Source organism: Orbicella franksi, chromosome 6 (assembly GCF_964199315.1).
Source record: "Orbicella franksi chromosome 6, jaOrbFran1.1, whole genome shotgun sequence".
Lineage (NCBI taxonomy): Eukaryota > Metazoa > Cnidaria > Anthozoa > Scleractinia > Merulinidae > Orbicella > Orbicella franksi.
Window position 1 is genome coordinate 1,167,746 of NC_138150.1, and position 27,502 is coordinate 1,195,247.

Genomic DNA, 27,502 nt, shown 5'->3' on the forward strand with positions numbered 1-27,502 from the left:
TGTGTGCATTCACCATTAAAGGAGTTGTTATCCCCCTGTGTTTGAAAGCTAAAAAGCTCAGTCATGTTCAAGCTGTAAACGCATGCATGTAGATGTTACTGAAGAAGCAAGACTCAACATCTACCAGGGGAATATAGGACGAGCCTATTCTTCAATCATTCAATCATCATAAAGCTGATGTCACATGGCTAAAAGGAGCGCAAAACGCTTACATAAATCATCTCTTTATTACATTATAGAAAAACAGACTTAATTTAATTTAGTCTAAATTGTGCTTTGTACTGTTATGATCAGAAGTGTTCAGTGTTTTCCTACATGAGTAGTTGACTCTGAATGCTTCCTCCATGCGGTCCAGGATTATTCCGTGTAAATTAATTAGCACATATTTTATAAAATAACACTTACTTTATGAAGAAAAGAAACGATGTTGTAAACCTTGGACAGCTAACTTGCATGTAGTTTTTTCCCTTTTCTGAACTTTCATAAAGCATGGACAAATATAATATTCTTTACATGGTGGCACAAACAAATAATAAGACAGAAAACGGTATGATTTATTAACTTAGTTTTTGGGTTTAGCAGCACTATGCTCTTACAATACGCGCTTTAATTATCTTGGGATAATGTTTTATGCAATACTTGGATACAAGATATTTGTTAATTTTCAGTCACTTTAAACACACAATGTGATTGCACTTCTCGAGAAATAGGTCCTTTCCAGCCAAGCCATCACGTGACCTATTTTTCGTAAAATTATGGGTTATAACTTAACGAATGCCAGAAATGGAAAACGCATGTCGAAAATATCAAAATGGCCAAATTTGAGGCCCCCATCATTAAAGAATGAAATTTTGTGACGGTCTGAATTTTTAAGAGAATCCAAAAACTTGTGTGGAAAAAGTTGCTGGAGGGCAACACCTTGCTCTCTAGCAACATTTTCCATACAAATCCTCTAAATTTTCCGAAAATTCAAACTGTCGTATAAACTTACTCTTTAATCCCAGGGGTGTCAAACTTGGCCATTTTGGTATTTTCAATGCGTTCTTTCCATTTCTGGCATTCTTCAAGTTATAGCCCATAATATAAAAATTTTCTAGGAAAAGTTTGGTCACGTGAACCCAGCTGCAAAGGGCCTATTCTACAGAATAGTAAAATTCAAACTATAATAAATCCATAAAAATCCTCTTACCTATCAAAAATAAACTTCATATAATACATTAGAACAAGATAATAAAAAGACAAGGTGTCTCATTATGGGTTATGTGTATCATGTCACCATGATGTCACGGACTAACCAAAATAAATTCCCTTTCCATAAAATTGTTCCAATTTTTTTTTTTTTGCCTCTTTTAAGGTTGGCCACCAAAGGCGAAATGTGTCTGTTATGAACATGTTACATCTGTTACGTTTCCTTATGAAATAAAAACGCATGTATATCAAGTCCTTATCAAAATATGTTTATGTAGTACATATGTTGTCTACCAGTCTTTGCTTTACTGTGCAATGACGGATTGCCGAGTGGTCGTTTAATGTTCGTATGGAACATAAACTTGCTTTTCTTCATAGGTAACATTCTGATATATACTACCTGAAATGAGAGAAAAAATAAAATCAAATAAAATCAATCAATCAATCAATCAATCAATCAATCAATCAATTCATTATTGTTAGAAGTAAGGTATTGCGTGACGGTTTCATCTAATCACGTGAGACGCCAGAAAGATCATCGGGCGTTTCACCTGAATGCTTCGTTAGCCAGGGCCATGTTGTTCAGAAGCCAGTTTACGCTAACCCAGGGCTAAAAGTTAACCGAAGTAGAAATTTATATATATATCTCATCAGACAATGTGCAGTAGAGTTGTATATTTTTACGGTCTTGCAGTATTTTAGCGTGACAGTTGGGCTAGTCAAATTAGAGCCTGCGAGCAGGCACACGTTGGAGCACAAGCACTCGAGGGCGAAATCGACTTTCTTGGCGCCTCTCCACCAGACTCCTTCCGCGCAGATCGCTTTGCTCTTCGCGGCTCGCGCGTGTGACTCGAAGCTGAGCCTGCTAGCAGGCTAGTCAAATTAAAAAAAAGTTTAGACACTCTGTGTAGAGATCTCACCAAAATGTCAAATAAAAGATTTATCATCCAAGGAGTTTCTTTCCCGAAAAACAAACTTTTAATCGTGTTCTGCGTCACCAGCGCTCGCTCAGTAAATCAAACAGGACGACAACAAGCCTGGTTTGCTGAAGTGCAAATTAAATATTGTTTGTCTACTACCGTTTGGAGCCGGCTGGATGATCTAGCTACTGTAGACGTTGGCAACCATATCTACTGAATATTGATTGATAGACCACATATCGTTTTCCATTCCCATTGAGCTGGAAAAGAGCTTGAACAACACATGTATTGTTACCTTTCAATTTACTCCGTTCTCCCGTTTTCCTGTTGGCATACGGTCATCTTTCGCTCGTGAAAATCCTCTAACGCGATACCAATGTTATCGTATGTGTCCAAAAAGTCCAAAGCATGATGGTGGATTCGGCGTTTTCTAAAAATCTACAAGAGAATAAATTGACATTTTTAAATGTTATGTTCAATTTTTGTATGTTGTATGTTTATACAACAAGACGGTATTTCTTAAAGGTGATGCTACACAGAGAATTCATGATTTCCTCTTTAATTTCCTACCACATGTCTGTCGAGGGATGTGTGGGTATTGTAAGAGAGAATGAAATGTTAAATGTAATGTTTGGGTAACAAAAGAATGCCCCGTAAATCGCCGAACTACATCATATATACTGAGTGGAGACTCATTCAGCGACTCTAGTAAGTAAATAGTCATTAATCGCTGCGGTGAAGCGTTAGCCGTCCAGTCAGCCAGAAATCACAAATACATGTTTCGCCTATTTACTAATCATGACAAAAGTCTTGAAAACTTGCTGATCATTTCTACCCCACCCATCGCCTCCCCCAACCTCCCCGATATTCCTTTCCTCAAAGCGATAAGGTGTTGGTGTGAGACGCACTGAGCGGGGAGGAAAAGGAGTGAAAAAAGGTATTCATTCGATTCCATTTAAGAGGATTTCTCACATAATTCCCATTGAAGAGGTCAGTTTTCTCTTTTTACGAAGCCCCCAGTAAAATAAAACTATCTTACCAAATAGATCATGAGGACTATAAGCAGCACCATTACTCCGAACGCAGCAATCACAACAATTACCCAATCAGGGAACGTTGTCTCTTTATTTCCAGTCCGCGGCTTTTCAGAGGCCACCTTTTTCTCAACCGTAATTTGAGTAAAAGTGAAACCCTCTGTCTCATTATTATTGCTCGCTTTGGTCAATGCGTCTTTTATGTCCTCGTCCGATGTAGTAGAACCTTGGTCTGTGATAACATTAAATGTGCATATAATACTGCCATCGCTAAAACCAGTGATCTCTATGTGAAGAAACTCTACTCCTCCCTTTCCAAGGACGACGGTCAGTATTTTCTTCAACTCAGCAGCCAACCGTTGAAATTGTGGGCTCGTGGAGTCACTGAGCTCTTCTGTAAAGTTTCTATTTGATATTGTTACTGTTACTTCAAAAACAATCTCTTCCTCTGCAGTGGTTGGTTTCGTGGGTGGCAACCCCGCAGAACTTGTTGATACTACACTCCTTGATGGTTCCAGCATCGAAAATGACACACTCACAAGTTTCTTGGACGATGAGATGGTGGCTAGGGTTGAAACGCTTGGCAATACCTCAGATAACGATAAAACAAGAGAATATACGCTTGTTAATTCTCCTTTTGAAGCAGTGGTCGTACTTTGGGATAATAAATTAGAACGAGAACTTGCTGCTGATTGTTTCGATATCAAAGTGGACACACTCACTACTGTCGCAGATGAAGATAAAACAGAAGGTAGGATACTTGACGAATATGGTGTTACGATAGCGGATGATGTCGCACTGACCGTACTTTGTGATGTTGAGATAAACAGAGAACTTGTTGCTGATTCTTTCAATGTCGAAGAAGATACACTCACTGTTACTTCAGATGATGATGAAACAGAAGGCAACACACTTGATGAATCAGGTGTTACGACAACTGATGCTGTGGCTCTGGCTGTACTTTCAAGTGAAGGTGAGATGACCACAGAACTTGTCGCTGATTGTTTCAATATCAAAGAGGAAACACTCACTAATATCGCAGATGAAGATGAAAAAAAAGGCAGTACACTTGACGACTCTAGTGTTACGCCAACAGATACTGCAGCACTGGCCGAGACAATCACAGAACTTACTGCTGATCGCGTCGATATCGAAGATGAAACATTTTGTAATACATCAGATGATGATGAAACAGAAGGCAGGGTACTGGTCGAATTTGGCGTTAGACCAACGGATGCTGTCAAACTGGCGGTACTTTTTGATAGCGAGATAGTTACAACACTTGTTGCTGATGGCGTCGATATTAAAGATGAAACATTCACTGAAACCTCAGATGATGATGAAAGAGAAGCAAGGACAGTGGTTGAATTTGGTGTTACCCTGACGGATGCTGCCGTACTTTGTGATAGTAAGATAGCCACAGAACTTCTTACTGATCGCGTCGATATCAAAGATGAAACATTTGCCAATACTTCAGATGATGATGAAACAAAAGGCAGGATACTGGTCAAATTTGGTGTTACGCCCACGGATGCTGTCAAACTGGCCGTACTTTGTGACAGTGAGATAGTCACAAACCCTGTTGGTGATGGCGTCGATTTCGAAGATGAAACATTCGCTGATACCTCAGATGATGATGAAACAGAAGACAAGATACTGATTGAATTTGGTGTTAGGCCAAGGGATGCTGTTGCATTCGCCGCACTTTGTGATAGTGAGATAGGAGACGAACTTGTTGCTGATGGCGTCGAGATCGAAGATGAAACATTCGCCAATACTTCAGATGATGATGAAACAGAAGGCAATATACTGGTCGAATTTGGTGTTACGCCAAGGGATGCTGTCGCGCTGACCACACTTTGTGATAGTGAGATAGCGAAAGAACTAGTTCCTAATGGCGTCGATATCGAAGATGAAACATTCGCTGACACTTCAGACGATGATGAAACAAAAGGCACGATACTGGTGGAATTTGGTTTAACGCCAAGGGATGCTGTGGCACTCGCTGTACTTTGTGACAGTGAGATAGCAAAGGAACTTGTTTCTGATGGCGTCGATATCGAAGATGAAACATTCGCTGACACTTCAGACGATGATGAAACAAAAGGCACGATACTGGTGGAATTTGGTGTTATGCCAAGCGATGCAGTGGCACTAACCATACTTCGTGACAGTGAGATAACAAAAGAACTTGTTTCTGATGGCGTCGATATGGAAGATGAAACATTCGCTGATACTTCAGATGATGATGAATCAAAAGGGAAAATACTGGTAGAATTTGGTGTTACGCCCACGGATGCTGTCGCACTGACCGTACTTTGTGATAGTGAGATAGTCACAAACCGTGTTGCTGATGGTGTCGATATCGAAGATGAAACATTCGCTGATACCTCAGATGATGAGGAAAGAGAAAGCGAGATACTGGTCGAATTTGGTGTTACGCCAAGGGATGCTGTGGCACTGACCATACGTTGTGATGGCGAGGTAACAAAAGAACTAGTTACTGATGGCGTCGATGTCGAAGATGAAACATTCGCTGATACTTCAGATGACGATGAAACAGAAGGCAGGATACTGGTTGAATTTGCAGTTACGCCAAGGGATGCTGTGGCGCTCGCCGTACTTTCTGATAGTGATATAGCAAAGGAACTTGTTGCTGATTGCGTCGGTATCGAAGATGAAACATTCGCCAATACTTCAGATGATGGTGAAACAGAAGGCAATATACTGGTCGAATTTGGTGTTACGCCAAAGGGTACTGTGGCACTTGCCGTACTTTGTGATAGTGAGATAGCAAAAGAACTTGTTTCTGATGGCGTCGAGATCGAAGATGAAACATTCGTTGATACTTCAGATGATGATGAAACAAAAGGCACGATACTGGTGGAATTTGGTGTTACGCCAAAGGATGCTGTCAAAGTGGCCGTACTTTGTGACAGTGAGATAGTAACAAACCTTGTTGCTGATGGCGTCGATATCGAAGATGAAGCATTCGTCAATACTTCAGATGATGATGAAAAACGAGGGAAGATACTGGTAGAATTTGGTGTTACGCGAAAGGACGCTGTAGCACTGACCATACTTTGAAATTGTGACTCACACACACAGCTTGTTGCGGATTGTTTCAATATCGAAGATGAAACATTTACTAATACCACAGAAGATGATGAAACAGAAGGCAGGACACTTGATGGATCTGGTGTTGCGCTAATGCGCACAGTCGTTAGTGTTCTAGTTTGCGATTGTGAGGTACACACACAACTTGTTCGCGATTTTTTCGATATCGTCGATGAAAAGTTCGCTGGTTCCTCTGATAATGATGAAACAGAAGACAAGATACTGGTCGAATTTGGTGTTACACCAAGGGATGCTGTCGCGCTGACCATGCTTTGTGATAGCGAGATAGCAAAAGAACTAGTTACTAATGGCGTCGATATCGAAGATGAAACATTCGCTGATACTTCAGATGATGATGAATCAAAAGGCAGGATACTGGTCAAATTTGGTGTTACACCAACGGATGCTGTCAAACTGGCCGTACTTTGTGACAGTGAGATAGTCACAAACCGTGTTGCTGATGGCGTCGATATCGAAGATGAAACATTCGCTGATACCTCAGATGATGAGGAAAGAGAAAGCGAGATACTGGTCGAATTTGGTGTTACGCCAAGGGATGCTGTGGCACTGACCATACGTTGTGATAGCGAGGTAACAAAAGAACTAGTTACTGATGGCGTCGATGTCGAAGATGAAACATTCGCTGATACTTCAGATGACGATGAAACAGAAGGCAGGATACTGGTTGAATTTGCAGTTACGCCAAGGGATGCTGTGGCACTCGCCGTACTTTCTGATAGTGATATAGCAAAGGAACTTGTTGCTGATTGCGTTGGTATCGAAGATGAAACATTCGCCAATACTTCAGATGATGGTGAAACAGAAGGCAATATACTGGTCGAATTTGGTGTTACGCCAAAGGGTACTGTGGCACTTGCCGTACTTTGTGATAGTGAGATAGCAAAAGAACTTGTTTCTGATGGCGTCGAGATCGAAGATGAAACATTCGTTGATACTTCAGATGATGATGAAACAAAAGGCACGATACTGGTGGAATTTGGTGTTACGCCAAAGGATGCTGTCAAAGTGGCCGTACTTTGTGACAGTGAGATAGTAACAAACCTTGTTGCTGATGGCGTCGATATCGAAGATGAAGCATTCGTCAATACTTCAGATGATGATGAAAAAAGAGGGAAGATACTGGTAGAATTTGGTGTTACGCCAAAGGACGCTGTAGCACTGACCATACTTTGTGATAGTGAGATAGCAAAAGAACTAGTTACTAATGGCGTCGATATTGAAGATGAAACAGTCACTGATACTTCAGATGATGATGAAACAAAAGGCAGGATACTGGTCAAATGTGGTGTTACGCCAACGGATGCTGTCAAAGTGGCCTTACTTTGTGACAGTGAGATAGTCACAAACCCTGTTGCTGATTGCGTCGATATCGAAGATGAAACATTCGCTGGTACCTCAGATAATGATGAAACAGAAGACAAGATACTGGTCGAATTTGGTGTTACGCCAAGGGATGCCGTCGCGCTGACCATACTTTGTGATAGCGAGGTAGCAAAAGAGCTAGTTACTGATGGCGTCGATGTCGAAGATGAAACATTCGTTGATACTTCAGATGATAATGAAACAGAAGACAAGATACTTGTCGAATTTGGTATTACGCCAAGGGATACTGTGGCACTCGCCGTACTTTGTGATAGTGAGATGGCCACACTAGTTGCTGTTGATTGCGTCGATATCGAAGATGAAACATTCACTGATACTGTTCCATTGGCTTTACTTTGTGATGGTAAGATTGCTAGAGAACGTGTTGTTAATTGTTTCGCTGTGGAAGTGGTAACCCCCACTAATCCCTCAGATGAAGTGGAAACACTCACTGATACCTCGGATGATGAAGATGAAGCCAAATACGGGACACTTGACGAATCTGATGTTACGACAACGGATTCTGTCGTACTGTCTGTACTTTGTGATGTTAAGATTGTTAGAGAACGTGTTGCTGATTGCTTCGCTATGGAAGTGGTAACCCCCACTAATCCCTCAGATGAAGTGGAAACACTCACTGATACCTCGGATGATAATGATGATGATGATGAAGCCAAGGACGAGACACTTGACGAATCTGACGTAACGACAACGGATTCTGTCGTACTGTCTGTACTTTGTGAGGGTAAGATGGTTAGAGAAGGTGTTGATGATTGTTTCGATATAGAAGTGGAAACACTCACTGATACCTCGGATGATGATGATGATGAAGCCAAAGACAGGACACTTGACGAATCTGATGTTACGGCAACGGATGCTGTTGCAATGGCTGTACTTTGTGATGGTAATATGGGTAGAGAACGTGTTGCTGATTGTTTCGATATTGAAGTGGAAACACTCAGTGATACCTCGGATGACGATGACGACGACAATGATGATAAAGCCAAAGACGTGACACTTGACGAATTTGATTTTACGACAACAGATTCTGTCGTACTGTCTGTACTTTGTGAGGGTGAGATGGCTAAAGAACGTGTTTCTGGTTGCTTCGGTATGGAAGTTGAAACACTCACTGATACCCCGGATGATGAAGAGGAAACCACATACGGGACACTTGACGAATCTGATGTTACGGCAACGGATGCTGTTGCAATGGTTGTACTTTGTGATGGTAATATGGGTAGAGAACGTGTTGCTGATTGTTTCGATATTGAAGTGGAAACACTCAGTGATACCTCGGATGACGATGACGACGACAATGATGATAAAGCCAAAGACGTGACACTTGACGAATTTGATTTTACGACAACAGATTCTTCCGTACTGTCTGTACTTTGTGAGGGTGAGATGGCTAAAGAACGTGTTTCTGGTTGCTTCGGTATGGAAGTTGAAACACTCACTGATACCCCGGATGATGAAGATGAAACCAAATACGGGACACTTGACGAATCTGATGTTACGACAACAGGTTCTGTCGTACTGTCTGTACTTTTTGATGGTAAGATGACTAGAGAACGGGTTGCTGATTGTTTCGATATAGAAGTGGAAACACTCACAGATACCCCGGATGATGAAGATGAAACCAAATACGGGACACTTGACGAATCTGATGTTACGACAACAGGTTCTGTCGTACTGTCTGTACTTTTTGATGGTAAGATGACTAGAGAACGTGTTGTTGATTGTTTCGATATAGAAGTGGAAACACTCACTGATACCCCGGATGATGAAGATGAAACCAAATACGGGACACTTGACGAATCTGATGTTACGACAACAGGTTCTGTCGTACTGTCTGTACTTTTTGATGGTAAGATGACTAGAGAACGTGTTGCTGATTGTTTCGATATAGAAGTGGAAACACTCACTGATACCCCGGATGATGAAGATGAAACCAAATACGGGACACTTGACGAATCTGATGTTACGACAACAGGTTCTGTCGTACTGTCTGTACTTTTTGATGGTAAGATGACTAGAGAACGTGTTGTTGATTGTTTCGATATAGAAGTGGAAACACTCACTGATACCCCGGATGATGAAGATGAAACCAAATACGGGACACTTGACGAATCTGATGTTACGACAACAGGTTCTGTCGTACTGTCTGTACTTTTTGATGGTAAGATGACTAGAGAACGTGTTGCTGATTGTTTCGATATAGAAGTGGAAACACTCACTGATACCCCGGATGATGAAGATGAAACCAAATACGGGACACTTGACGAATCTGATGTTACGACAACAGGTTCTGTCGTACTGTCTGTACTTTTTGATGGTAAGATGACTAGAGAACGTGTTGTTGATTGTTTCGATATAGAAGTGGAAACACTCACTGATACCCCGGATGATGAAGATGAAACCAAATACGGGACACTTGACGAATCTGATGTTACGACAACAGGTTCTGTCGTACTGTCTGTACTTTTTGATGGTAAGATGACTAGAGAACGTGTTGCTGATTGTTTCGATATAGAAGTGGAAACACTCACTGATACCCTGGATGATGAAGATGAAACCAAATACGGGACACTTGACGAATCTGATGTTACGACAACAGATTCTGTCGTACTGTCTGTACTTTTTGATGGTAAGATGACTAGAGAAAGTGTTGTTGATTGTTTCGATATAGAAGTGGAAACACTCACTGATACCCCGGATGATGAAGATGAAACCAAATACGGGACACTTGACGAATCTGATGTTACGACAACAGGTTCTGTCGTACTGTCTGTACTTTTTGATGGTAAGATGACTAGAGAACGTGTTGCTGATTGTTTCGATATAGAAGTGGAAACACTCACTGATACCCCGGATGATGAAGATGAAACCAAATACGGGACACTTGACGAATCTGATGTTACGACAACAGGTTCTGTCGTACTGTCTGTACTTTTTGATGGTAAGATGACTAGAGAACGTGTTGTTGATTGTTTCGATATAGAAGTGGAAACACTCACTGATACCCCGGATGATGAAGATGAAACCAAATACGGGACACTTGACGAATCTGATGTTACGACAACAGATTCTGTCGTACTGTCTGTACTTTTTGATGGTAAGATGACTAGAGAACGGGTTGCTGATTGTTTCGATATAGAAGTGGAAACACTCACTGATACCCCGGATGATGAAGATGAAACCAAATACGGGACACTTGACGAATCTGATGTTACGACAACAGGTTCTGTCGTACTGTCTGTACTTTTTGATGGTAAGATGACTAGAGAAAGTGTTGCTGATTGTTTCGATATAGAAGTGGAAACACTCACTGATACCCCGGATGATGAAGAGGAAACCAAATACGGGACACTTGACGAATCTGATGTTACGACAACAGGTTCTGTCGTACTGTCTGTACTTTTTGATGGTAAGATGACTAGAGAACGTGTTGCTGATTGTTTCGATATAGAAGTGGAAACACTCACTGATACCCCGGATGATGAAGAGGAAACCAAATACGGGACACTTGACGAATCTGATGTTACGACAACAGGTTCTGTCGTACTGTCTGTACTTTTTGATGGTAGGATGACTAGAGAACGGGTTGTTGATTGTTTCGATATAGAAGTGGAAACACTCACTGATACCTCGGATGATGATGATGATGATGATGAAGCCAAAGACAGGACACTTGACGAATCTGATGTTTCGACAACCGATGCTGTCGCAATGGCTGTACTTTGTGATGGTAAGATGACTAGAGGACGCGTTGCTGATTGTTTCGGTATGGAAGTGCAAACACTCACTGATACTTCGGATGATGATAATGATGATGATGAAGATGACGAAGCCGAAGACGTGACTCTTGACGAAACCGATGTTACTACAACGGATGCTGTCGTACTGTCTGTACTTTGTGATGGTAAGATGGCTAAAGAAAGTGTTGCTGACTGCTTCGGTAAGGAAGTGGAAACACTCACTGATACCTCGGATGATGAAGATGAAGCCAAATACAGGACACTTGACGAATCTGATGTTACGACAATAGATGCTGTCGCAATGGCTGTATTTTGTGATGGTAAGATGACTAGAGGACGCGTTGCTGATTGTTTCGGTATGGAAGTGGAAACACTCACTGATACCTCGGATAATGATGATGAAGCGAAAGACGGGACACTCGACGAATCTGATGTTACTACAACGGATGCCGTGACAATGACCATACTTTGAAATTGTGACTCACACACACAACTTGTTGCGGATTGTTTCAATATCGAAGATGAAACATTTACTGATACCTCAGAAGATGATGAAACAGAAGGCAGGACACTTGATGGATCTGGTGTTGCGCTAATGCGCACAGTCGTTAGTGTTCTAGTTTGCGATTGTGAGGTACACACACAACTTGTTCGTGATTTTTTCGATATCGTCGATGAAAAGTTCGCTGGTTCCTCTGATAATGATGATGGAACCGAAGACACACTAGTGTTTGAATCAAATTTTGAGGTTGTAAATATTGTTGCAACGGCCGTAGGTGGGAGTAGTGTGGGCGACAAAGAGTTTGTTGCTGCTCCACTGCCTGATTGTTTGAATGTTGACGGTGTTACTGATGTCTTGGTTGTTAATGAAACAGAAGGCGATACACTGGTTGAATTTGATGTTACTGACCCTATAAGGTAAGATATAAGGAGAGTACTTTAAGAATTGCTTAAGTTTTAATTAGCTTGATTATTTGTTTGAGTAAATGTTGTGCGGTTTTTAATTGAGTGTCAAACGTAATTCGTAATTGCTTTATTTTTGCATTACCACGCTTTGTCATTTGTTGAAAAGACCTGGCGCCGCCTAGGTACCCATTCACAGACAGATGCGAAAGCAAAAAGCAATCGCCACTTTGTCGCGGGCGTTTTCCCACGTTTGTGGTTGGTTACGCGTAGTTACCTGGGGTTGTCTTTAGTTTATAGTACTGTTTAAATTTGTTAATTGTGACTGGCGGTTGTATTTTCTGCGATTGGTTTCGCGACACTCAAATGAAAAGATTATGAGCTTCACAGGCTGAGTTTACTTTTAACTTTTAACTTTTAAATCGGCACATATATAGTATTTCGGCACGGTATCGCAGTGACACTGTTATTTAAATTTAAATCGGATTCTGTATACATTCTTTGACCCAATGATTGAATTTTTTTTTTTACCGAGGGGAAAGATGGTTCCGACATTTGGAGGCGTGCAAGTCGTCTCCTATATCATAGACTTGCTAGGAGGGCTTCTTTAAGATTAGTAGCTCAGAGTTATACTATTAGCTCGTAATTATATTGTCAGCCCAAAATCGTATGTCTTTTTTGGCAAATCGTCTGATTAATTATTAATTCGGATACGATTAAACAGTAATTTGTACAGTTCCCTCCGCAGTCTACTTCATAGGCAATTGAACTACATTCTAGTTCAACTGGGAATGATTGAATTTTAAAAAAAATTATGTACTGCCAAATTGTTGACTGTTTACAGCCTCGTCTAATGTTGGCAGGTTGAGGAATGTTTTTAGGAATCTCCGAACTGGTATTACCTTTTCCAAGTTCTAAGAAGTGATTTTGTTGCACAGCTGCAAAGGCGTAGGCCTCGTTCACACTACACCGGAGAAATTTGAAAACGCAGTTTTATCTCTGCCTGTTAGGACTACCGTCCAAACTATGGCTGGAGAAATTGTCCACCGAAAACCTAGCTTTTTGAAAACGCTCTCCAAACATGAGAAATTTGAACGGAAAACACTTTGTAACCGCAGCTTTTCGAAAACGATGACGCCTCGATAACATGCATGTGAATAACCCTATTTGCCCAGCAAAGCGGCTTAAATACGCAGTACATGTATATGAAAAACTGTGAACATGGAGGAGAAACTAGTTGGTGCGAAATTTTGATTCATTTCCAAAAGGTCAAGAACAGTTGGGTAATTCCTCAGAGGTTGGATATTCCACGGTTTAAATCACCATCCAGGGCCGGGTTGTTCGGAAGGCGGTTAATAAACGCTATTAACCGAAGTGGAATTTTTTCTTGTATACAAATGTTTTTCACTGCTTATGTTTTGTGTATTTTAAGATTATTCAAATTCAAAACAGAAGGCCAAACAATAGAAACAGAAAATCTCACCGCGAAGTTACAAAAGTCAAATCAAAATTCTCGCTTAACCTGGGTTAGCTTAATCGGGCTTTGAACAACCCGGCCCAGTGGATTAGTGATGGCAAAACAAACTGGATAGTGCTTTATCCGGTGAGTGGCATTATCCAGCCATTATATTGAACAATTAAGACCTGCTGCTGAGGAACTCAAGCTGCTCATCTTAGATCCCCTCCACACTACGCCCGAGAAATTTAAAAACGCAGATTTATTTCTACGGTTAGGCCTGCCGTCCACACTAATCTGTCACGAAAACGGAGCTTATCGAAAACGCTCTTGAAACCGGAGGAATCTGGAAACGTCGGTTTTTCGTTTTCGTGTGGACGGGAAACATTTTGAAAACGAAGCTTTTCGAAATGTCATTTCCTTGACCGAGTTTTCCTTTAAGCACATATCCAAAATGATCAATGATTGTTGTGTTTTCAAATCCCTCCGGCGTAGTGTCGGCGAGGCTTTATCAATCTTTAGCCTCTCACAACACGGAAAAATATAATCGGCCTATATATCAGAACAGGCTAAATTTGTAAAACCGCTTATCTGGTTTAATAAATTCTATTTGCCATCCTAAGTTATTTACTCTATCGTTTCCAGGTCTTGAACTTTTGCGTCTGTTATTGCAGTTTGTGACTTACACGAGTGAGTTTTGTTCGTACCTCATTTTAATGATATAAGCCGCTGATTTTCGAAGGATGATTATTTAGACTTCAATTTTGGCTGTTTATTTTTTGACAGAGTTTTGGTGTCTGTCCAAGGTCGTTTCACACCCGTGGTTTTCTTCGGACATGCATGAAACAGACATTACTATGGAATTACCGAAATCGTTAGCAGAAATCGCTGATGCACTTCATTCTCATCAACTAACCCGGAGCTTTAGACATTCATTGCAGTGATTGATAACCGCATGAAGCACATGGTGTATCGTAGTATATATGGCGTGTCTCGATCGTGACATGAGACGTGCTTTAGCAAAGATTATCAGATGACCTTCGCCACCACTGTAACTGAAGGACGGTTGTGAATGAATGAAACATGCGTCATAACACCATAAAAGGACATTGAAGTTCCGCCATCAGTCTTTCTCAGAATCGATAGTTTGTAAACAACGAGTTTCTCGGAAAAAAAAAAAATTGGGCGTCCTAATAGCCCGCGCATTGCACGTGGGTACACGCGAGACCGAGAAGAGGTTCGCGAAGACAGCCCCCCGGCGGGGAGTACTCCCAGAAATTGCAAGTTGGGTGGGGGTGTGCGGCCCACTTCCCAAAACCCTTACCCTATTTATGACCAAAATCTGCGATTTTTGCTACCCTATTTATGACCTGGCCAAAAATTCCATACCCTATTTATGGCCGCTGCCGCCGGCACAGTTGCCCTAAAATTAAGTTATGAAGGGCTTTTGTTGACGGTCTTATTGATAATAATGAAAAAGTAGCTTCTTCCAAGAAACATATCCAAGGCAAGACTTAAGTGCTAAAACCATACCCTATTTAAGACCAAAATGGCCAAAATCGATACCCTATTTATGACCAAAACGGCTAAAAAACCCTACCCTTTGGGTCGCACATACCTATATAGCCCATATAAGGGAGTGCACCCCCTTCCCTGGGAGACAGCCGTCATGATCGCAATACTGAACCATAAAGGTTAAAACGGGGTTAACGGTTAAATAAGCCGAGATAATAGATAGATAGATAGATAGATAGATAGATAGATAGATAGATAGATAGATAGATAGATATGCGATTTCTCGCCTTTCAAATTTAGAACTGAGATAGTTTGGAGCCGACCCGTGCAGAGACCTGTAAACTATCGTAGCTCTTTGAATTTGCTACTGCCAAGCTAGATTTTTCCACCCTAGAAGTTTGAACAGGTGACCAGCGTCTACGTCATAGTTTGAGTAGGTCAAAACATGGGCTGCTCTACTTTGTAGCTATTGTAGATAATAAATATGATATGTTAGGCCACGGTTCCAGACAGAAACTATGATACGGATCTCCGTTGCCATTCCGTCCTCCACGCGATCAGCACGCCATTTTACAGTGAAATAATCAACAAACTTTACCCTCGCAAATCCATTATTTATGAAACAAAAAATCTATGAAAGGTTGTCGAACCAAGTACGCATACTTTCTACTCTGCAACAGAGTCAAGGGAATAATATTCTTTGTAAGCGCCACTTATTAACTAAAACCGGCGAACACCCTGGAACTTTCCAGCGGATTCAAAAGGATTTCAAGTGCCTTTGTTGTGTTTGGAGAAAGCCGTTGTCTTAAAATATCACTTATATAACGATTATAAATAAAATTAAAGTTATGGGAACAGAATAACTTGAATTCTGTCGCGCCGATTCGGGGGATCCGAAAGTATATTGTAATGGTATCCGTACGATGGCCCAGAAGGTTCACAGTTCAGTTGTGAATTTTCACAGTTCAGTTGTGATTTTTCACAGTTCAGTTGTGAATTTTCACAGTTCAGTTGTGATTTTTGAAACAGTTCAGTTGTGATTTTTCACAGTTCAGTTGTGATTTTTGAAACAGTTCAGTTGTGATTTTTCACAGTTCAGTTGTGATTTTTCACAGTTCAGTTGTGATTTTTGAAACAGTTCAGTTGTGATTTTTCACAGTTCAGTTGTGATTTTTTGAAACAGTTCAGTTGTGATTTTTGAAAAACGTTCAGTTGTGATTCTCCGTACAGTTCAATTCTGACCTTTTGGAACAAAAGCTCCGCCCTTGGCACTTCATTCATCATATCCGGGCTTCTACGTCTAGAAAAGGCGGGAGTTTTCGAACTTAGCATAACAGCCATCTTTGAGACGTGGTTATATTTAACGGTGCTCTAGAAGAAGTTACAAAATGCCGCTACCAGTTTATTCACCATGTATGAATGTGAATGGTGTTTTAGAGGATGACCAGTTGGAATTGATATCGAGCTATTTTAAACAGGGATACAGCAACTTGGAAATGCTGGAATTTTTAAAACTTCACGGAATAACGATAAGTATATCAACGCTGAAAAGACGACTTCGAACCTTAGGCTTGTCAAGACGTCCCGCGAATATGCCTCTTGATGAGCTAAAGGGGATCATAGAGAGAGAGCTCGGTGGCAGTGGCTGCTTCGTAGGCTACCGCAGGATATGGGCCAGACTGAGAAGGAAAGGATATATGGTAAAGAGAATAACAGTCATGAAACTTTTAAGAGAGCTGGATCCAGAGGGAGTCGAGAGCAGAAAAAGGAAGAGACTTCGCCGAAGAATATACCATGCAAAAGGGCCCAACTTTGTCTGGCACATCGATGGCTATGACAAACTGAAACCTTATGGATTCTGTGTGCATGGAGCCATCGATGGATTTTCAAGGAGGCTAATTTGGCTCGAGGTTGGTCCCACAAATAACAACCCTGAAGTTATCACTAAATTTTACCTTGATGCTGTAAAACAAATCGGTGGTTTACCGAGAAAAGTGAGATCAGACGACGGAACTGAGAACAGCATGGTTGCTGCAGTACATACATTTCTGAGGTCGAGCCACAGTGACGAGGATGCAGGTCTTGGGTGTTTTCTCACTGGCAGGTCCACAGCAAATCAGAGGATTGAAGCCTATTGGTCACATCTAGCTAAGGATGGTCCTGGTTGGTGGATTAATTTTTTTAAAGATCTGCGTGACTTGGGTCTATTTATTGACTCAGATCCAGTTCATGTTGACTGCATTCGATTTTGCTTCATGTCTATTCTAAGAAATGAGCTACATCAAGTTGCGGAATTGTGGAATCAACACAGAATATCGTCAAGCAAATTTGGAAACAGCAGTGGTCCTCGGGGACGACCTGATTGCATGTTTTTTCTACCTCACCTTTACAATACAGATGACTATACAACGGATGTAGACGAAGATGACCTTCAGGAGTTCTATGATCACTCCACAATGTGCCCGCCTGACTACAGTGAGGATTTCAAGGAATTTGCTCTGACTATTATGAATGAACATGACTTTCCAGAGCCACACGATGTTAGCTCTGCTCTTGATCTCTATATGAGACTCCTCAAAGAGGTGGAAAAGTTAACATAATTTTTCTCAAAGCATATCCTTCGAACGTGTTCTTCCACAGTTTTGTAACCAAAAGCACGAGCTATTGCCATATTTCAAATTGCACCTGTATGTATGAACATTGATTTTCATTACCCCACCCTCTCACTGACAATGTAGAGTCTTTAATGGGATATCTCAGAAGGGAAGACAAGGCAACATCAAAAATTGTCTTCCATCTTACGCTGCAGGGATGGTATTTGATACACTTTTTTAAACTGAGACCTAGATGTGTTTAGTGTCGTGGTTTTCACAAAAACAAGAAGAAAACCAATACTAGTAAAATAATCTTCTAGCAGTTTGCCTGGTCTTTAAGCAGCCAACCTGTAATAAGCACTGGGGGGAAATGAGGACACAAATTCTATATAATAATAACCATTTATTTAGCAAATGACAAGTGTGTTTTTGTCTACATGTAAGCCACTCTAAATGTTAAGAACCAGAAACGCTAAATACGTACATAACTGGGTTGGTGTGTGAACTGGAATTGACAAACACTAGAACTCAAACACTTATTATGTCAACAACTTAAAGTAAACTTTGACAATTAATTAAACAAATTGTCTGGGATCTTAACAAAATGTTGAGTGCATGCTACTTTCCCTAGCCTGAAATCTCAGCATTTTAAAATTTTTCTTGCACAGTCACCTCCTCCCAAGACCTCTTATGGTCTACCCTGAAATCAGAACTTCATACCTAAAATACAACAGACTAACACAACATTCTGCCCAGCTTGAAAACACGGCTGACACAGACCTCTGGTTCTGAGGCTGCCTTAGTTAAAACTACAACAGTACATAGTTGAGAACACACAAAAATAATGGAGATTTTAGGTCATTTCAGACACCAATTTTGTGCATTCCAATTAAATAGCCTGTTATTTACAGGGCATGATTCAACCCTTCGACAGTTAGTTTGTGACAGAAAAACATCGATCAAAAACCTAGGCCAGTAGAGTTTCTTTCATATAATATCCATTTCCCAGTTGTCCCGATTAAGAATGTTCATGAAGTCTTCCCTTAATTCCACAAAGTTAGCATATGTGGATGGAATTTCCGAAAGGGGTCCACAGGTGTGGGCAATGGGTCTTACACTCAAGCCCTCGCACTTAATGAAAGTAACTTCTATCTTCTTGTCAATCATAATATCCATAGCTGTTGTAAATCGCAAAAATTGTAGGAGTTTTGGCATCTCCAGACCTCTTACAAATCGCTGCAAAAATTTAAATGCATCTCTCTCTCCTTCACTTTGTGGATTTGAGGTGAGACAAGATAGCACCTTTTTCGTTGTAGCTTTAAGACTATCATAGAAGCCCTCAACGGCTGAAATAGTTTGGAACTGGGGATACTGCTTCAACTGCTGTACAAAAGGTTGCAAAGATGAAATCATGAGATGTGGTTTCTGAACTAGTTCCTGCTTGGAAATTTCAAGAATGACTTGGCTAAGGTTTTCAATGGTAACCACCCTTCTACACTTGAACCTTTCAAGAAAATCAGTAAATTCATCTTCATCATCTGGAAGCTGATTCTTCCTCATAATATCTACAATGAACTCTTCCTCTACTGGGGATAGGTATTTTGTAAATGAATCAACAAACATGGAATCTGGAACTTGGTTGCCAAAGAGGCAGTAGCATAAAAAAGCTTTTGACAAAAAGGTGGGAAAATAGGAGACAGACACAAACCCTTTAACTAAAATTCTCCCCACAGCCTCCCACTCCTCAACAAAGTGGTCATGTCTAACAAAGGGAACCCTTTCTCTCTCTCCTATGGTCATGGAGATGGAAAATTCACTCCAGAATAAAGTGTACACTTCACAAATTACCCCAACACCCACACCTTGTTCAAACTCTCCCTTTTCATTAATCACTTTAAAATCAATATTACAGTTCATTACATTTGGGTCTTTAAAATGTTCAATCAATTCAGTTCTTATGCATGATCTGTGAACTGTGAGAACTCTCTCTGGAAGATCTCTTGATGAAGAGGGACATGGAGAATCCTGCTCTACAGAGCCTTCATCACGACTACAATTCTCTTCATTTGTAAGCCTTGGGTAACTGGTTTCATCAGCCACATTGCTATGCGATCCTTCTGCCTCGATTTCAGCCACACCATTTGAAAGAAGTGCTACCCGCCTAGATCTTATTTCATCCATAGTTAGTAAAACTGGGTTTTCTGGTGTTTCTGGGGTTTCTGTAGTACATGAATTCCCCCCATCAGCGATCCTAGAAAACTCATATTCTCTGTTCTGCTCACATCGAATGCATTCTTCACCTTCCAAATACGTACAGCTACATACTGAACAAACAACGTGCTTACCAGCACCTGATGCTACCTGCGAAGTATTCAGGTTGATTGACCGTTCAAAATTTTCCTCCTCTGCTTCAAGTTGTGGAAAGAATGTGTCTTGGTGCTGTGATCTTAGATAGAGGTAAGTTGTCGACGGATAGAGACCATTTTCCTTTAAATAACTTTCAATAGTTCCTTCACCAGGAAATCGAATAATGGCCGTTTGGGTTGTGTCGCAGATATCTAGGAGCATGTCGTCAACAGAGCCAGCGAAAGCACTTTTCCCGTCAGGGAAAAACAAAGTAGTGGCTTTTTGCTTAAGTTCTACAACTGTGGGAGGTTCCGACGCAGTATAAGCAACGAACCGGTTTCCGCCACCGTTCTTCTGACGAACTGGAACAAAAACTTCTGACTTCTTGTCGTAATGAATCCAGCGAACTTGGATTCGATGTTCTTTATCGGTCTTTCTTTTCTTCCCTCTTGACTGACCTCTGATGCGGTCGAGCAATCCAGACAGTCGGCTTACTGTTCGTTGGTTTGGTTCACTGGTCGCTGCTTTAGAACTCGTAGAGGCAGATTCACCCTGACGTCTTATTTCCTCTCGGACAGTCTGCCTTATTATAGCATCCATCGTTTAAAAACGCCAAGCACTGCAAAACACAAACTAGAGGACAACTTTGCCGCCTTCCAAAATGGCGGGAGAAAAACACTCGCCTGTCTCAGTTCCCGTATGTTAAGTTCCAGTCTTTTTCGTCCAACCGAAAAATCACAACTGAACTGTGAAAAATCACAACTGAACTGTTTCAAAATCACAACTGAACTGTGAAAAATCACAACTGAACTGTTTCAAAAATCACAACTGAACTGTTTCAAAATCACAACTGAACTGTGAAAAATCACAACTGAACTGTTTCAAAAATCACAACTGAACTGTGAAAAATCACAACTGAACTGTTTCAAAAATCACAACTGAACTGTGAAAAATCACAACTGAACTGTTTCAAAAATCACAACTGAACTGTGAAAAATCACAACTGAACTGTTTCAAAAATCACAACTGAACTGTGAAAATTCACAACTGAACTGTGAGCCTTCTGGGCCATCGTATATCCGACATTACTAACATATTTTCAAGCATAAGGCGCAGTTTTCATCGTTCAGTTTTCTTCGATTCACGTACGTAGAGAATCTTGTTTAGGGTAGTCGAATCATCCATAACTCTCGACATCAGGTTTAGTGGATTTCTTTTTATTCGGGTCTGTTATGCCACGATGAATGCGAAAATTAATAAGCAAATAAAATATTGGTACGATCAGAAGTTGTATAAATGTTTCAGATCTTTACAAAAAATCGAAAATTAACTTACTAACTTTGTTTGTAAAGCAATTCACATCGATGGTCAGTTGATCTTTTGATTCCCTAGTTCGATTTTAAGCGAGCTATGAAAATCGTATAAAAACGGTGTTTTTTCAAACGCATGACAGACACCGCTTGGTATCCCGATTTACTATTTGGGAATTTTTACTGCTGTGACTGGTGAAACAAGATATGAACCCTAAAATTCAATAAACAAATGAAAAACCTTGCAGTTATGAGTGACCGGATCAAAGTCTAAGTTGCCTTCATCACAAACACGTGAAAAGGATATTTCCGTCATAATTTGTAGAGGTCGTTCGGGCCTTCATATTCTAGAATATCCTTCTAACTCAGTGTATCAATCAACATTGCCGGCATATATATGGGTAATAAAGAAAAATAACAATCATTTTGTCTACATCAATGAAAAACAATTGCGTTCTTACCTTCACTCACAGTAAGGACATGGACAAGGGAGAGGAGAAAAAATGCGATCACTGAATCCATCTCCGCTGCGAATTTTGCCGCTAATGTGCCTGCTGTAACCGGCTACAAAATGTTATTTTTCAGGGCAAAGCACAGAAGAAGCCTCTTAGCATTCGCTTACGACCACAGACGCAGGATTGCAGACTCTTTCTTTCGACAACTCGCGCGAGCACGTGAAGTTCTCGCGGTCCTTGCAAAGCCCCGACACTCAGAAAAGTGAAAAAAATGCCAAGCTTTTAGAATCCTTTTTCGCGTCTAGTCCAAAATGAACTAGGCGAGAAATCATCTAAGGAAATCCACAGAAAACTTAGGTAGCTCCTCCAGTTGCTGTTGCCAACCACAACCCGGCGGAGACCGGAATTCCGTTTTATGATAAAAATATGCACGTGTTTTTCCAAGAATTGATTGCAGAACGAAAAATAATGGTTTCGAGTTTCCAGCCACGTGCTGCTCGTGGGTGTCTAGCGAGATCACACCGCAGGCGATGACTACATAGGGGTTCGGAAATAATCCGCTTGGCTAGGATAATTTGATAATACTCTTAATAGTGTTAAAACTGAGAAGTAGAATCCATAACAACCCCTCAATACTACCGCTAAAAATAAATGACCTTGCCTCCATGGGGTACTGAACTAGATCACGGAAGAAATTCCCCCGACTGAATACCGTACATGATTTGCTATTTATTTTTTTCTATTTAATTCAATTTTTAGTGCCATCGAAAATGTATTGTAAGTATTGTAGAGGGTTGCAGGTTTATTAGCTTTGGCTATTTAATGCAAACCCTCTTTAAATAAAGTCTTTACCTTTTCTGTGGTAACTGCGGTAACTGTGAGAAATTGGAGACATATTAAGGCAGTACTTTTCCTCATTCAGTCCTAATTTTCTCCATTCTTCTACACGGAGATTATCAAAACCCTTGATTTTATTCTACCTCAGCTTAAATAGACTTCTTCTGAAGCTAATTATATCATAATTTGATGTTAAGTACATCAACACAGGTTTCTCAAGTTGAAGATTTTGCTTTGGCATTACCATTTACTATTCATGGAAAAGAAAATTAAGATGTTGCTAATTTACTACTGGAATGTCAGCTTTCAACGAGCTCAGGGTGTTGTCGAACATTCGATCTTAAGTGTTTTGGCTTGTCTATTAAGATTCGAGAAAATAACAATTGTGTTTGCCTGTTTGTTTAACAAAATTCCTAAACACTCTTTGAGAAACATCTACCTTCAGTTACTTCCAGTTGCCCCAAAATTGTCAATGATCATTGAAAGTCTCCAATCCGAATTGACCGCGATTTTTTCATATGCTGTAAAATTGTACATGTCTTCAAATTCGGAGTAATGGATACGCACTTATCAGGAACACAATATTTATGTGTGATTTACAGGCGAGACTTTGGCCAAGTTCTCACATTCCGATCATATCACCAGACTTCTAACACAATAACCATGAATTAACATAACATAATAAACAAGAACGAAAAATGCTAACTATTGTATACGCGTAAACTTTTAAAAATCGATTTGTCTAGCTCCATTTGAGAAAAATGTGACCCTAAAATGATACGCCGTCGGATCTCATAGCAAAAAACAAAAACTCTCTAAAAAATAACCAATAAAAATTAATTATTTTCCGAACAGAAAAAATTGAGGTATGTACGGGTCCGCAAATGATCCCAGGACCGCAAATGATGCCGGACCGCAAATGATCCCCAAATTGGACCGCAAATGATCCCGGACCGGAAATGATCCCCATATTGTACCGCAAATGATCCCGATCAAAAAATAAGGAATGGCATGGATGGTGGGATGGTGTGGATAGGGAATTGGCGTACGTGAATACCGATGTTTTTATTAAAGCCATCTTATAATTATACTGGCTTACAACTTGCTCTTTTTTTCATACTTTCGACTAAATTTTGTTGCTAACTACGATGTTATGAATATCACCACTCAATCATCAAAACACACCTTGGCTTGCATTTCTTTGCAATGCTCAGTAAAATTATGATCAGTGCAACATATCCTCCTTTGTTAAACATTGATATTTCGATGTTATTGTTGAATCACATTTTATCAACCATTAACGCCACTCGCCTAAAGTTTTAAACTAAAATCTAACCACGAAGCAACTATAACAGAAGACGCTGTCACATGAGTAGACTCACAAGCCTACAACGCTTCATCACTCTGTAAAACACCTAGTGTGTAGCACTGGAAATTTGAACAAATTTATTTTGTAATTTTTCCTTGGTCGTATTTTGGCTTTAATTCCTCGGAAATGACTACTTGATTATTCTAAGAAGCCAAAATTCCCAGCTATAGTTATGAAGTTTAGCTTCATAACCAAGCAAGGCCAAGGCTTGCGCTTCGTTTTGACAATTAGCTGTTTGATAGATGTTTGATACTATCGCCACCGGGATTTCGAGAATGTTTACAAGTATGTGTTTTTCTAAGACTTGTAATCCAATAGATCGTCTTCACGTGACGTGTTTTTATCCTCATCAGGTACAAGAGGCGGTATATTTATATCTGTTTACAATTAGCGTGCTTCGTTCGGACTCCAGGGGCCCGTTTCTCGAAAGCCCCAACATGGCGTTTTGTTACTGGGCTCTGTAAATTTCTGGGAAACATTTACGACGAATATCTGAAGTTTGGGGAAACGCACAGGCCTAAAACTTGGAGAATTGTCTTATTTAGTTATCTTCTATGGCGCACATCACAATTTGTTAGCTTTTTCCATTGTTTGGTTTTCGAATTATTATTTTCTTTTATTGCGTGACAGTGAAAACGATCTGTACCCTTCGAAGAACAACACAGCAGCTGTGGAATATTTTTTTTGTAAAATGATAAAACATGTTTTTTAGTTCATAATTTTTGTACATGTTGTCACCTTCCTCTGATATAAATCCATGCCATTCCTTATTTTTTGATCGGGATCATTTGCGGTCCAATATGGGGATCATTTCCGGTCCGGGATCATTTGCGGTCCAATTCGGGGATCATTTGCGGTCCGGGATCATTTGCGGTCCTGGGATCATTTGCGGACCCATACGGGTATCTCTCGATGAGGAAACTTGCTGTTTATACAGACAGCAAAAGCAGGCGGGACTTAAGATTTTATAAACAATGCTACATTAAAGTTAGATATCGCTAAAAGACTTCGCGGAGAGACATTCAATAGGATTGTCAATGTTGCAGCGAGACAGTTGTGTCGTAACTAATAAACACAGACGCCTTAGCTTATCAACTTTCCATTTTTTTTTTCAAAATTAAAGGTTAAAAGATGATAGCCGGAAATGATAGAAGACGCGTTGGTAAGGCGAAGGTTTTCCACCTTTGATCAAAGTGAGAGGCTAAAGAATTTCACCGAGGTACAATCGAGAATGGCCTTTATGTTTTGAAACGCCTACTGCTAAGTCTAATCAAAACACAGGAATGGGAAGTTTCCGGACAAATATTGACTTAAAAAAGGCGCAATTTGCATGCCACTTCACTACAAAGCTGTGAACTGCTGGACGGGAGGGAAAAATAAAATCATTCAAGCAAGCAAGTCTAGCTGAAAGAGAAAAAACGTTCTGAAACTTCTTACAGTCTAATCTGATATCCATCCAATGATTACTCTCTTTTTTGTATAACTAACAGCTTACTGAAGCATGCGATTTTCAGTACTATGTCCTGCATGTGCTTTTAGCTGATTATGATAGCTCTTTTACAACATAGGGTATTGTAAGATACAAATGTTTGTAACATGCATTTCCAGGCCGATGTTATAAACATGGCAAAATGCGATTTCAGTGTTAAATCAGTGGCGTCTAAATTACCGTCCACTTTCCACGTAGAATAATCGTATCTCAACTCACCTCCAAGAAATGCAAGGATAATCCAGATAGCTTTCACAGAGGAAGCGTAATTTGTATTTATCCCTTCTGTCCCCATTTTGCCGCAGAACTGTGAGTTTTCTTTGCTTGAGGGTCGAGAACTGACCATCGAAGGACGTTTTTTGGACTGATTCCTCGAGAATTCTGACGCCGCCCGATTGAGTATGTGCTCAACAAATTATTATGTAGATTCAGTGTCCAGAATATTAAAATTTTGCTGCGAAAAATGTCAAGCGACTTTATTTGTGTACTCTTCTTGATTGACAGCAGTTTTTTAATCTTCAATTCTTGAAATAACTGTTTGTGTTAGTCATACTCTGCTTGCCAGTATAAAACGTAACAGCGTCACGTATCGTCAAGGTGATTTCGCAAGAGAACGAAAGTTTCACTATTTCAATATTGATACTTGTTTGTTTAAACATTCCATGGCGATAACTTCACGCATTAAGACCGACGTAAGGAGCAAATTTTCTTCAGGCACGGAATCACTGAGATTAGATCTAATGAATGTATTTTGGTATACCGTTACGTCTATGACCGCGGTGAATTTTACATCTTTGTTTGGGGGAGGGATGTCTTGTTTCCTCAAACACAGCCTGCAACTAAGAGTGGGGCAATGAAAGAAAGAAACTCGAAAAGGAAAAAAGTATTCCAACTCGTATACATCACCGTCAATTTTCACAATTTTTAAGTGTTTTGCATCACGTATCCATAGTTATTTATGACGTATCTAAAAGCATTGTAGAAAACACATGCTGACATTATATCATAGCATTTCATTTTCCGTTCAAGTGTCTTTGACAAAGAACTTAAAGTAAAGACGCTCACTCGGTTAAGAAACTGCCGTATCTTGCCGGCTTTATTTTAAGTAAAAAGAAAAACAGCTTTGACTTTTCCGCACTAAATTTGATTTCAATCTTTGATAATCTTTCAAATGCGCAATCGTCTTCAGTTGACAGTTTTCGTAACTTGTTCCAACCAGCTGATTGATTGACAAGATATTTATAGCATACTGTACAGCGAAATTACTAAATCTCGAGAAATAGTGAAATATACTTTCTCACGAATCTTAAACAATAGTCAAGTGGTCAACTAGCTACAATTGTTTGAAATTAATTAAGACAAGGCCTAATAACCTCAGGTTCTTTCATGCCGTCTTGGTGGTAATTAGAGGGTATGTTGACATGTTTTCTTTTTTTGACTTGTTCAAGTGTTCTTGGGACCTGTAAACGCTTAAGACACATGATATAGGTCACGTGCAGTGAGTCCTTTACCAGCTAATGTATAAGTATGTCACTCCGCAAAAACACCATAAAAGATTAAGTACTGAGTCTAATAAACGTGTTCTATTATAGCTGGGGCAGTTGCCATAAACTCGTCGGCTAGTAAATCTAATTCGCTTGCATGAAAGCAAAATATAAGAGTCGTCTGCTCACAGCCTAGTAATTTCGAATTGCTCTTAGACTACGAGCAGACTCTCTTATTTCACACTTTTCCAGCGTGACGTATTAAAATAGGTAATTGTGGGAGCAGATTCAGAGCCACCTTAAATTTTCGGGAAATTAAAGTGACTCTGAAGCCCTTGCCA

General features: G+C 40.2%; 3 protein-coding genes across 3 annotated transcripts; 1 reads left to right on the top strand and 2 right to left on the bottom strand.

Annotated features, from left to right (window-relative positions):
- Positions 1-34: 34 nt before the first annotated feature.
- LOC145489447 (uncharacterized) lies at positions 35-26,731 on the bottom strand. The gene is made up of 5 exons (XM_081468421.1): positions 25,897-26,731; positions 8,287-12,314; positions 3,148-8,256; positions 2,404-2,546; positions 35-1,588 (listed from the first exon to the last, which is right to left on the bottom strand). Exons 1-4 carry the CDS (start codon positions 26,021-26,023, stop codon positions 2,412-2,414), a joined length of 9,399 nt encoding a protein of 3,132 aa, XP_081324547.1. The 5' UTR covers positions 26,024-26,731; the 3' UTR covers positions 35-1,588; positions 2,404-2,411.
- Positions 16,372-18,361, top strand: LOC145489172 (uncharacterized). The gene has a single exon (XM_081468106.1). It carries the CDS (start codon positions 16,666-16,668, stop codon positions 17,875-17,877), a length of 1,212 nt encoding a protein of 403 aa, XP_081324232.1. The 5' UTR covers positions 16,372-16,665; the 3' UTR covers positions 17,878-18,361.
- Positions 18,859-20,817, bottom strand: LOC145489271 (uncharacterized). Its single transcript, XM_081468234.1, has one exon. The coding sequence runs from the start codon at positions 20,815-20,817 to the stop codon at positions 18,859-18,861; it is 1,959 nt and encodes a 652-aa protein (XP_081324360.1).
- Positions 26,732-27,502: the final 771 nt, after the last annotated feature.

Coding starts and splice junctions, on each gene's coding strand:
- LOC145489172 (XM_081468106.1), top strand. CDS start 16,666: ATGCCGCTACCAGTTTATTCACCATGTATGAATGTGAATGGTGTTTTA.
- LOC145489271 (XM_081468234.1), bottom strand. CDS start 20,817: ATGGATGCTATAATAAGGCAGACTGTCCGAGAGGAAATAAGACGTCAG.
- LOC145489447 (XM_081468421.1), bottom strand. CDS start 26,023: ATGGTCAGTTCTCGACCCTCAAGCAAAGAAAACTCACAGTTCTGCGGC. Junction 12,315..25,896: donor TATCCTTGCATTTCTTGGAG/GTGAGTTGAGAT, acceptor CTTACCTTATAG/GGTCAGTAACATCAAATTCA. Junction 8,257..8,286: donor CATCATCATTATCATCCGAG/GTATCAGTGAGT, acceptor ACTTCATCTGAG/GGATTAGTGGGGGTTACCAC.